The 13,019-nt window shown below is 42.4% G+C and overlaps 1 protein-coding gene across 1 annotated transcript in view; it reads right to left on the bottom strand.

The window, feature by feature from the left end:
* Positions 1-13,019, bottom strand: part of TMEM178B (transmembrane protein 178B) — a gene marked incomplete at both ends in the record, with an annotated part of 231,565 nt that extends 218,546 nt beyond the window's left edge. The window contains one exon of the mRNA XM_084273761.1: positions 12,638-13,019. Within this exon, the coding sequence (XP_084129887.1) occupies positions 12,638-13,019 (382 nt within the window). The remainder of the gene's footprint in view (positions 1-12,637) is intronic.

The raw sequence follows: 13,019 nt of genomic DNA, 5'->3' as shown, positions 1-13,019 counted from the left end.
CTTCGCAGCCCTATGGCATGTTTCCAAGGACATAGCACTAGAAAGGACCACGTCCATTTTTCTTGCAGAGCAGGCAAGTATTTCATATAAACCCTCTTCCTAAATGTATCTATCTTCATCCTTAAAAACTATAAGAAGTGTTATGGCCTCATCACTTCTTCCTGAGCCCCACTTCCAGCTTCCAGCCTACGTATATTACGGCCCTCACACACAGTTTTCCCTGCTACTGTTGTCCTTAGCTTAAACACATCTTCCCCCTTTCCTGTGTATAATCCCATTTCTTCTGGATAACAATTACATTCATAAAACAGATTTTCCGTTCTTCTTGCACTAGTAAGCCCACTCTGGACCTGCTCTGAATTCATCTTTCTCAAAGGTGGTTGACAAGAATAGCGAAGATTATAACAGAGAAGACTTGACTAACACCTTGCCCATGACTTTAACATATCTCTACTTGAAATATCTGGCCAGCTGTGTTCTTCAACCACATCCACTTTTCTGCCAGTTGTGGCTTCACTACTTTCTATCTGCACTTCAGGATAGGTGAACCTCAAAGAACCCCTTGTCCCCACTGAGGTATGCTCTGTGGTCACATCCCAACTGCACATTGGGTGAGATTCAGGTAGACTCTTTGCCCACACTGAAAGGAAACCTGTTGCAGTACCTGGACAGGGGAGAAAGTCTTCTGAGCCCAAATCTCCTCATAGCCTGGATGTCTGTGAGACCAGAATTCCAGTGTGCAACACAGAAGATATTTGCCCAACAACATAAGTACATCCTCTGAAACCAAAAGTCCACACTGAAAGAAATTTCACATCCTGCCCATCACCAAGTCCTCAACATTACCCAGTTCATCATATATAATATTCCAGGCTGCTTTCTCTTGGCAATGGCTCATTCTTGTCTTAAGTTCACTCCTTTGTGTCCAACCCAACGAGATATATCACCTCCTCTGTCAGCTCCTCCTCCAGTATCATTAATGACGTTATTAAATAAGGTTGATGCCTTACTTCAGGAACTCTACTGCTGACCTTCACCTTAATACTCTTCTCAGCACTTGTTGCTTTCCTTTGGACAGTTCCTTAAGCGCACTGTAAATTGTGTACTAATTATCTTAATAATGGAACAAACCATTTCCATGGGGGCACAATATAAAATCCTTTCTCAAAATCCCAATAACTTGGGTCTAAAGCATTTCATTGCCTCAAAACCCAGTTATCTTCCTAGCAAAATACATCAGGGTAGTTTGGCACCCTTCAAATAGAAAAAACAAGTTTTGCATGTTTATTTCATTTCCCCCTGTGCATTTAATTAATCTTTCCTTCAGAACTTGCTTTAAACTCTGCTTGGTATTATTATGATCAAACTAAAAGGTCCGCTGTGGCCCAGACAACTTTTTCTCCTTTCTTTAAATATAGATTTGCTACTTTTCATTCTAATGTACCATCCTAATTAGACAGATTTATTGAAAATCCTTTTTACTGTACTTGCAATGTCACATACCACATCTTTCAGAAGTCTAAGATGGAAATTATCCAACTTCCCAATTTGAGCCCATTAAGCTATTTGAGTTTTTCCATTTCCCCTGTTCCTCTTAGCTGGCTCCTTTGTCACTCAGATCAGCACAACATTCCTCCCTCTCTCTAGCCATTATGGAACATTGTATGGGCAGAATTGGGTGATCCTGAGGACTGGTGAATAGAAAAGGGATGAAATTTAACACAAAACACTGGCTCATGCAGTTAGGCACTAAGAACAAGAAATTTCTTTCCAATGTGAACTTTTGTGCTGCAGGATGTTTGCATTGTTGGGCAACTGTCCTCTGTGTAAAACAGGGGTGATTCCACTCTTCTGAAGTCTTTTATGGTTGAAGATCAAGTAGTACAGTATTCAGATATTGTCTGAACGGCCACCACCTGAGTGTTTAGGAGAAAGCAGTGTAATTGGATCATCAGCTACCATAAATCAGCATCACCCCTTCAAAGTCTGGATAGTGACCTTAATTTACATCTTTAACATCTGATTGAAAAATAGTCGGGGTTTTTTGTGGGGTTTTCTTTATTGTTTCTGTTATAATATTTATGTCATTAAATGACCACTGGGCAGAAAGCAAAAGTATCTATGCTTTAAAGGCTCTTTTGCATATCCAGAGACATGTTCTGATTAATGAAGACACATAGACAAGCATCATACATTCATATTTAATCAGAAGATCTTTTCAAATAGCTTCTGTTACCCAATAAAACTAACATAACTTTCTTATCCCATTACAAAGTTTAGAAATATATTTAGAAAGCTTTTTTTTTTCTTCCAATGTGTGTGGTTAAAACTCAAAACCAACAAAAGGTCTCAGAGATACATAAAGGCTGAGACAACAGATTCTCATTGACTTTCACTTGATGTGGTGGGTATCTTAATGAGACCCCACTTTTGCTCTATACATGGGGCCTCCTGAGACCTCTGTTCCTTTATGGTGTTTCAGCTTGCATGTTCACAGTAGGAAACAAAGGAATCGTGGGCCACTTTTGAACAGGTAGGTCAGACACACTGAACAGAGGTGGCACAGGGGGATGAAGCAGTTTCAGAGCCTGAACACATTCCCTGTCATCTGACGAGATGCTGATAATCACCCAGCTTGGAAGATAAGAGTTTCCTTCTTAACATCGAATGCAGAGTCCCTCTGGGGACAACTGGAGTAGAGCTGCTGGAAAAAGCAGGTGGGGATACTGGGAAGATCCTCTCAGCTCTGCTTTAAGGGGGTGTGAATGCCAGTTTTCTGGCTTCTCTGGAAGCCCCAAAGATCATGAGGCTACTGCAGCTTGTTCCAAGGTTACATCTTCACTGGAGTCAGAAACAAAAGTGGCCACTTAGTAAGAAGAAACCTGACCACAAGCCCAACAGAGCAATGCCTGACATGTGCCTGACTGCACAGGGTCTGAGCAGTTCCTTTTGACACAGGACTCCCTAGCTGGCCTGACATTTATTTGAGAGGCTGCAGCGCTTCAAAATGCAGAAGCACTGGGAGGGGGGGTACAACAGGCTGAAAAGACTTTTTCCATAAAAATCCCCCATCTTTGTAAATACCTTTCCCCATCCCCACTCCACCAGCCCCACATACACACACTTTCTGGAGAGAATCCCGAAGCTGTGGTTAATATTTGTTTGTCTGCACTGGAGTTTCAATCTGAGACTGGCGAGCTGTTGTTCCAAGCATTGGACAGACTTGCTGACTTCTGCTAGGGAGGCCCATGTTGACACCTCCGTAAGGTTACGCAGCATGAACTCACAGCATGACCACAGGGCAAATTATATAATAGAGTCAGTAGTAATGACCTCATTGCCCCTTACTCTGTGTTTTAGTGCCCACTCCGTTCAGTCAACAACCCGGTTTGATCCCACCAAACCAAAAAGACAGAGCTTCATACTGGGCCCTGCATTCTCCCTCCATTTTCCTGCTTCATCATCCCATGGACTCCTGCAACAACCATCGGCCACCACCTTCACACAGAGCTTGCTTGGTCTTTCTGTCACCTCAAACCATCAATACTAGGGACTTCTTGCCTGCTTTCAGGTTTTTATCACCCTTTTTAGAATTTCTTTCCTTTCTCCACTTGCTGATGTTATCCAAGCTGCACTCTTCTGTTCATATATCATTTGCCCTGCATTCTCCCATCTACTCCTGCCCTGCCATCCCACATCCCAACTGACCCATACCAGCTGCTCTCTGCTATGTCTCAAACAGTAGAGAGTCTCTAATGGCCACTCCACCACCTAGCTAATTTTCTCCACTATAAACGCATTGTTCCCCCGTTCAGTTCTGCTCGTTTCCCAGACTTACGACTCCAGCACAACTCAGTTAAATCTCAGACTCATGGTCGTAGTCACTACTTTGCCACACCTGGATCATTTCTCAGACCATTCTGCCTCCTCTGGCCCACACTTCAGCTGTCACACAGGATTTCACCCAGTTATTCCATGCGGAAAATGACAAACTAGGATCCTCCTCTTCCAGTAGCTTTGCCTCCTATTTCCTCTTCCCCTCCTACAGTTTCCTCCTCAATCTCCTCTCACACAGATGAAAAGCATCCTAGGCAGCTCTCTTCCTTCATTTCTTTTATTTGCCACTGAGGCAGTCTTATCCCATCTCCTGACTTTCCTTACGGCCATTCTTGTCCTCTTGTCCTCTCCTCCTTGACCTTTCATGCCCTCCTGTCTCTTCATAGTACAAGTACCATCCAATCTATTTCCTCTTAAAACATTCTAAACTTAAAACATTCTTTCATCTTAAAGCATTTATCTTCCTCTCTAAATACCATGTCTTCTTCTCTCCTCCCTTTCATCACCAACCGTAATGAATATGTCAGGTACAAACGCTGCCTGGAGAACCCCCGACCAAGTCGGTTTAGCTTCTCCTTTGCAACTGCCGCTTAAGTCTCTGCTTAATGTACTGGGCAAATTTCAGCATAGTCTGGATACTCTGTTCTCATCTGCTGCAGCACTATCTTCAATAGTCTCCTGTGCTGTTTCAACCTGCAGTGGTGTCTGTCTTCAGCCACCACGACGTTACTCACTTCTCTTGCACCACCTTTGAATCTGCTCCTTTTGCACATCCTCCAGGAGACACCTTTCTTCTCACAGCTCTGCTGGACATTCATGGGGCTTTTCTCTTTCTGACTTTGTTACTTCTCTGTAATTTCTCACACACACTACCACTACGTGCAACAATTTTCAGGTTCACTCCTTTAAGACAAACTTGTGTCTCTAGTACTGCCTCATAGACACACAGATACCAAATTGAGCTTAACACAGCTAAAACTGAGTTTCTAATGTTCTTCTCCCTTTGTTACCATTTGCTCTCTTTAGTAATTTCCCTCTTGATCATCACAGCCAACCTCATTGCTTTCTTTGTTGTTCTGGTCAACAGCTGGAGCAACATCTTCATCCCATGCATCTCACTATGTCCATAGATCCAGGGAATGTCTAAGGTTTGCAGATTATTTTTCCATTCAGGCTTTCATTATCTCAGGCCTTAATTACTACAATATTTCTTTTTCTGACCTTTACAAATGTGATCTTGCCTTCCATGTATTCACTCAGGATGCTGCTAGAAATATCATTTTCCTAACATATCACCCTGACCACGTCATTTCTCTTAGTGGCTGTAGACTGCTGTCCCAGTATCAATCCCATTAGTGTAATCTACTTGTCTTCATTAAGAAAATGTCAACTTCTTCCTACAGTCAACCAAAGAGGTCAATCCCCATCACATATTTAATCATTTTTTTAAGCAGATATGGCCCATGATTTTTCTGGTGCCACCCCTCAATCTTTGGAAGACCATCTTGTAAACAGTTGCACCTCTTATTCATTGTCCTTCTTTACATCCCTTCTAGGAATGCTGCACTTTGTGGTGCTTACAGAAATGTGGTCAGCCTGCTGGTATCCTAAAACCACTGCTGGTCATGCTGAACATGATTACCTCGACGTCTCCTTGCACTACTCTCTCATAAGGCTGCATTATTCTCCAATATTTGAAGTGCAGCAACGTGTCAAAACGATGGGGACATTTTTCTGATCCATGATTTCTGATCCATGATTAAGGCTCATAAATCCTACAGTAGAACTCTAACTGGTATTAATAATAATGAACGAAATCCCTATTATGCTGCTACTGAGCTGAGGTATGAGAGATTAAGTTACTTGCCTCAGGTCATGAAGAAAGACTATGGTGAAGCTTGGATGGAATTTTGGCTTTGTAAGCCCTGCCCTAACTTCAGTACTACCTTTCATCCATCTATTTTGGTAGTTACCTCCAAAGGATTATGATTTCAGCAGGCTCAGCTGGGCAGTTCTGCATATTTATTTGTGGAAGAATTAGGCTTTATGAGAAAGAAAATGGGGACATTTCTATTCTATAGTCGGATTTCTCTCTTGTGGAGAAAATACATTAGTTTATATTCTTTTCTTTTGAGTAGATTCTATTCTGAATGGTCTGCTAAGGACACTTCAATACCGGAATCCACATTCTTTATTTATTTATACTTTAAAAACTAACAAACACCATCTTGTTTCTTTCTTTTGCTTTTAAAGAGGTGACTCTGTACTCAAGGGTTTCAGCAACACTTTGCTAGCAATAAGCCACTAAGTAACTTACATAATAAATGATTGACATTATTTTTGCAGAACCTACAAAACATAAAGGCTTCTTCCTCATTTGCTAGCTCTGCAATAGTTAATGAACTCATTCCACTCCTGAACAGTTATTCTGAGTGCACAAAATGAGTTTTTCAATGAGAAAAAGCCATATTAATATGGATTTTTATTGCTGGAGATGACAAAATAGTTCAGCTGGTTTCATCTCCATTTAGGTAAAATGATCTGAAGTATTTTTATTTTTACAGTAAACACATCAGCACTCATACTAAACCTTTCCTCCACACTTTCAAGAAAGTTTTTAAGCAGTGGGCAGAAAGGATAAAGACGCTGAGACTTCTCAAAAGGATCCGGATGCTCAATTAAATGAGCAGGAATTAAGCCTGCAGTCCTGCGGGCAGCGCTGCAAATACCCGTTCCTCTCGAGAAGGGCATGATCCCGTCATTTTTACTCAGGCAAAATTTCCATTTGTCTTCACTGGCAGTTCTGGTTGAAAGCCAACAGCTTGATTGAAATTTGCCCTTTAAAACAGCATGATTAAAAACAGTTGCAGCTCTGTTAGATTACATGTATGTTCCTAGTATTTTTAGCAGATATATATTATCGAACTAATTATCTCAGATGTGTCAGAGGAATGTGTCAGGTTCTCATTACTTATGGTAAAGATACTTTTTAATGAATTGCTATTTAAGTTTGATGCAATTAAAATATTAAAATTACTTATTTAAAATACGATGGACCAAACCCTCCTGGAACTCACACGCACGGAACACCAGCAATTTCATCCGTTAAATGATTTTAGCAAATCTCTGAACAAGGGGATGTCTTTGCTGTATCTTAGAAACGTGCAGTTATTTGACTTCCAATCTGCACCCGTACACTAAGAGCCATTATGACATTGAGCGTGGTGAAGACTAAACATCTGGGTAGCCTAAGATTCAACTTAAAGGCTATCTACTGTTTAATTTTCACTGAACCCCTCCAGCAGAACTCTGCCATGACATAAGGGAGCACAGACTTTCCGTTGGCCTTTCTATCCAGGGACAATTTTAACCTCAAAGGAAACACTAAAGGCCTGAACTTGCTGCATCACCATGTTCAATAAAACGTTTGCTATTGACTTCACAAGGATCAGAATCGAGACTTCAATAAAGTCCTCTTTATAACGAGTGTGTTTGGAGAGCAGTTGGGATTTCAAACATACATTTTAAACAAAGTGTTTGGATTCTTTAATGTATGAAGAAGGTGTGGGGAAAAATGGCTGTCCTAATTTACCTGGCAAACCCACAGCATTTTAAAAGTCAAATCTACAGAATTGCAAGGTATTGTAAGTGGGTTTAGGGGAATAAATCTTTTCACTCCTGGACATAGCTGCAAGTAGCATCTCTTCAGGCTTTTCCAGTTATGTATAAATAATCCCTAGTGACGGCCGGACTAGTCTTGTTAAGCCTTTCTTCCTCGGTGTGCCATGCGTGTGACAAGCCAAAACAGAGAGAGCTTTCATCCCAGAAATTTCGCATATTGTTCGAGGTGGAGGTAGGCAACACAGGAATTACTTGTTTTTCCAATGGGATAAGTATACTCCCCATAAAATGTTTTTAAAATAACATTTACTCTGACTTCCACAGATCTTGGGAGAAGAAGGAAGGTAAAAGGAGGATTGAAATAATAAGGTAATTGTGAATTATTTGTTTTAATAGAATCGGATGCCAATGGCAGGCAGCAGAGCCCCATGCAAACAGGTTTAACTGGCAACCTTCCAAAAGTGAGATGAAAGGTCCTCTGAGTAGTAATTGTCTAAATGGAATGGTCTCTGGCTATTGCGCAACTTCTTCATCTACTTTATTGTACCTTTATAATTAAATGATGTAATTTCTTTCTTTCCTTTCTTGTTTGCCTCCCGTCCGGTGCAGGAAAGCATCCGAGCAACGTTGTCGTAGGATACAGACAGACTCTGAGGCTTCCAGTTTTTTTTTCCTGGATCACTAAAAGTCGTATACAAGGAGCTGTGATCTGGTGATTGCCGAAGCAGGACTTCATAAACTCTGCCTTTTCCCAGTCACAAATGGACACTTACCTGCATCTCACAACTCTGCTTGCTTAGTGGTGGCTGGTTCACTGGGATTTTTTTAGGGTGAGCAAATGCCACTTTTGGTAGAAACTCAGTGGTAAATGGGCAAACAGTGGATCTAATGGGATAAAGGGAACATTATATTCGAGAGGGCAGTAAGCACCAGGGCTATTTAATTCACAGAGGAGACTGGGCAGACACCTGAGAATCAGAGGAAGTTTAGGGGGTTGTGCTGAACAAACCCAAATCCAGTGTTTCCTGACTCTGTAAGGCTTTAGGGATCAGGAGTGATACTCTGGTCCAAAGATGCCAAACGACATGATCAGATGCGAAGGCAGAATCAGAGGAGCAGCAATATAAACTCTTTCCTTTTGACTGGTCTTTCTCTACAAAAGGGCTTTCCTTCAGTCCAAGTAGCCCACGCAAAGGAATGAAGATTATTCAGCTGAGTAGAAGTTACCAAAATCAGGCCCTGGATTTGCATGTTCAACTCCAGTAATTTCTTTGTTGACTGTAATTCCTGTTGTTTCTGGTTGCCTGTTGGTTTTCCATTCATAATAACAAAGAAAACATTTTAACTGCCTGATTTTGATGCAGCTTTTAATTATTCTTCAGGCCTTTGGTCTCATGGCTGCTGGCTTCTCCCTGGGTATGCTTACTTGTGACAATCTGTTTTAATTCATCACCTATTTCTATTATTGTATTATTTTGAAATATGAAATAATACACATGGATTCTATGGAAATATCAAAAAAGGGATAGGAAAAGTATAAGGTGACCCATTATTTTATCTACACTTTGGTGTCTACTATATCTAGCCGTAAGAAATCTGAAGTGACAGACCTCGAGTTTTTCCAGCAAAATCCAACAGAAAGGTTTTGATCTACTTGCCAGAAAGGAAAAACTAATAAATACAAATTAGAATCACAGAAGTGACCCAGCCTATTCAGAAACAGAACTGTTTTTTAAAACCGCTGCATCAGAATACTGCCAAGTACCACAGGGCCTGATCCTGCCACAAGCCATAGCCTACAGCTTGTATGAATTTCAGTGGAGTTCATAAGCAGAATATCTGCAGGGTATTTGCAAAGCCAGTTAGGCTCCTAATGACCATTTTTTGTTATACTTTGACAGACAAACCTACCATTCTCAGTACTGGAAGTTTTGCCTAAGGAGAAATGTAGGATCTATCTCAAAATTAATGGATCAGTTAGACCCTGCCCAGCTTCAAAAAACCCAAACTAAACAAATAAACAAAAAAACCACACCAACAACCCTTAATAGCATTTACATTCATTTACATGTAGCATGGCACACAGCATTGGGGCCAGAACCTGCATTAGTTTTTCCTGTTCCAGAAGAGGTGTGCTAGGTTAAATTAACAACTGACAGAGGAAGGAGAGTAAATGGCCTATGTACCAATAACATCCTCTTTTATATGATATTTGCCCTGGAGCTCAACACAGGGAGAGATTTCTTCTATGCAGGAACATGTACCCCATGAGGGCATTGGTTTACTACAGGTAGAGAACATGTGCAGCTCTTTGTGCCTGCACAGGGCTTGCTTTCCCCGGGCAACCACCCACCCCTGCAATCTCTAACCCCAGATGAGCATCTGCCACTGAAGGGAAACTCAAAAAGCAAGGTGGTGCTGCCAGAACAGTCCTAGAATACCTGCTTCATTTTTAACTCATCGCTGTTCCCCACATTGGACAGTGACAGCACATGTACTTCTACTTTCATCATGTAGCTGAGGATTGTAAAGAAACAGTCCAGTAGCTGGCCTTAGGTGGGAACAGAGACACAAGTTAGCCACCAGCCAGGTAAAGCTGGCTCCTTCTAATTCAGGGAACTCAGCATACAAGGATTTTTAACATTATTATTTATGTCATTATTTTATGTTATTATTTATGTTATTATTTTACATTACTTTTTGCTACGGGGAGAGTAAAATCCCTATGTTCTTTTTGATTTAACAAAACATGAAGTGAACAAACTATCCTATAATACCTCCAGTTTTATTTTATCAAACTGCCATTATACTTGCTTTTCTATGCTTTGATCTGGAGGTGCCAAATGAGCACACCTCCACAGCACTAGTGCTAACGTGTGTGACTCTTCATCATGGCTGAGAGTTACAGTACAGGTAGATCCCCGCTCCAGAAAGGCCATCAAACGAGCTATACTACTGGTATTCAGGGTTACAAGTCTCCTTCCTTTCATGTCTCTTTCAACATACCATGAAGCTTGTTAAATGCGTATCGAAAAAGCCCTTATAAAAGGCAAGGAGTGACACACACCAATATTGGCAGATACCTCCTCCCTTACGTGCACAGCTCACACTTCTGACCTTGGGGCAGCAAGTCTGCGAGGTGGCAATGGGGGGCAGACACATCTGCCCCTCTGCAGACACATACGCCCAGGAATAGATGCTCAGGGACATGGGCTACACCTGAGCCTGGGAACCCCTCACCACCAGCTGCGTGCTGCATATTTAGAGTTAGTTCATCACACACACACACATACTGAGATGCACACGCTCATGCCCACATGAACACGCTCAAACTACAGCAGGATCTTTTGAAAACTACCTTCTCCTGCATCTACGTGCCCCTTTGCTTGAGTTGCCACATTTTCTCTATGGCACATAACCCAGGGCCAGGCGATTTCAGCAGCTTCTGGCAGGAGGAATGGATGTTTCTGAATGCAGGACAAGGCAGGCAGCGAAAGAGGAACGAGTCTCGCTTATTTCAAGATGAAAAACCTCTCTAAAACTGAAACTCCATTTGCCAAAGGTGAGCTCTGGTGACATGTTTGCCTGCCGTCAAGGTTGAATTCTTTGTTTATGCCCCAAGCACAGCGAGCACACGTGGCAGAACGATCCAGCCCTCCACAGCCAGCCCAGCACGTCCGCGCCCTCACCTAGACAGAGAAGAGGAATCCCTCCCTCAGCACTGAAGCCGAGCAGCAGGGTGCCAGGGATGCTGGCAGGCTTTGGATGTGTTCACTTGTCCATCAGGAACAGGACCAAAGCCACCAATACATCCCATAGTGGTTGTCAAATAGCAACAAGAGATGAAGAGTGACTACCAGCACAGCCAGGATCTCAGCTAGTGATCTAGGTATCTGGCTACACCACCTGTTTGTACTGTCTCAGTGCAAGTCTATACAGTGCTATTCACCTCTGCTGCTCACTTCTGAAACACACAGAACAAAACGTATACATTGGCAAACACATGTGAGAGTATATCCCCCATGAATAATCAGCCTTAAGCAATAATTCCCCTTGCAATGCCTGAAGAGGGAATTAACGTAGGCTATCAAGGGAGTTTGGGACAGAGAACACACTTAGCAAACAAGTATTTTTAAAGACTGCATGGTGTAAGAAGCAATGATTTTTCACTGTGATGGAAATAAACCGCTGGGGAATCATCTGAATGCAACAGAAGAACCATGGCAGGGAAATGTTATTTTGTTGCATGGAGTAACCATGCTGTGGGTAGCAGAGATACCGTTGTCCTTTACTGAAACCCTCACCATCCTGCAAAATCATACATCTTTTGTAGGCAGGATGTCTAGGCTGAGTTTTATGCACATCTCCCCTTCCTACACTTCAGATCAAAGAAACGTTTGAGGCAAACTGACCATCACCTTGAACTGATACCTTGGGGGAAAAAAGAAGGACCAAAAGACAAGAGAAAACGTAGCACAGAAATGCTACAGGCAAACAGATGCATCTCCACCCCAAGAGGAAATTATTCCTTTCTAACACACCTAATAAATTCATGTAATGTTTTGTAGACATTGAAAATATTCCAAAACATAGCTCAGTGCAAACAACAAGCTGGGTTTCCTCCTGCTCTTTAGCATTCCTCTTTGTTTATTCTCCATTTGAGGACAGAAAAAAACCTACAGTGAGCACTGCAAATGGTGTAATTCAGGACTGATGGGGCATGATGGAATACAGACATATGTAGCCTCCGATAAAATAATATGGACTCTGCCTGAGTCACCAGGGTCAAACAAAATAAAATAAAATTTAAAAAAATCCAGTGTCTGCTTTACTAATACCTTTTATTTGCATGTGGGAAATAATCTGATACCATGGTGATGGGCAGACTATATTAAGCTTAGAGAGACAGAGACAGAAGAGAGACATGCTGGGGTGTGTCTGCTTTCACCCCTACTGCCTTCTTGCTCCCAAACCCCATACATCAGGAGTAGAGATCTCGTGGGAAACTGCCCTGACAATGCTTTGGGAAGCGATGCCCAGACAGGCCAGTTCACCCATCACAAGGAGAAGTACTTGGCTAGAGACACCAGCTCCCATCTGTGAGCCCAAACAGCTCTGCTCAGCCTCGTCTCAGCTCAGGAGGGCCTGGCACAGTCATTTGGTAAAAAACAGCCCTTACCTTTGGCAATCAGCTCCTCCAGCTCTTGGTCAAATCCTTGCCGGTGGCATTTCCTCCAGAGCCCCATGTTGGTCGAGTTGTACTGTCTGTTGCACTCGTCGACTGCGCTCATAGCAAAGATCTGCCTCCTGTTTCTTGCCAAGAGGAGTTTCCCTTCCCAGCGGTCCAACCTAGACCTGCTGGCCCTGAGAGGCAGGTTGTTGTTGGAGTTATAAATGAAGCCAGGATCATTTCTCTTAGTGGTGATGCTCTTGCACCTCTCTCTGTGCTTCCTGGCATCAGTTTCATACCAATGGTCAGAGCAGATTGCCACAGCCAGCATGCCCAGGGCACACAGAGCTAAAGAGAGGCCGGCATACAGCAGTAACCTTCCAGCAGCCAT

Source organism: Gallinula chloropus (genome assembly GCF_964237585.1).
Source record: "Gallinula chloropus genome assembly, chromosome: 1".
NCBI classification, from domain to species: Eukaryota; Metazoa; Chordata; class Aves; order Gruiformes; family Rallidae; genus Gallinula; species Gallinula chloropus.
The sequence above is the reverse complement of the archived record's forward strand: the minus strand, read 5'-3'. Positions and strand labels throughout refer to the sequence as shown.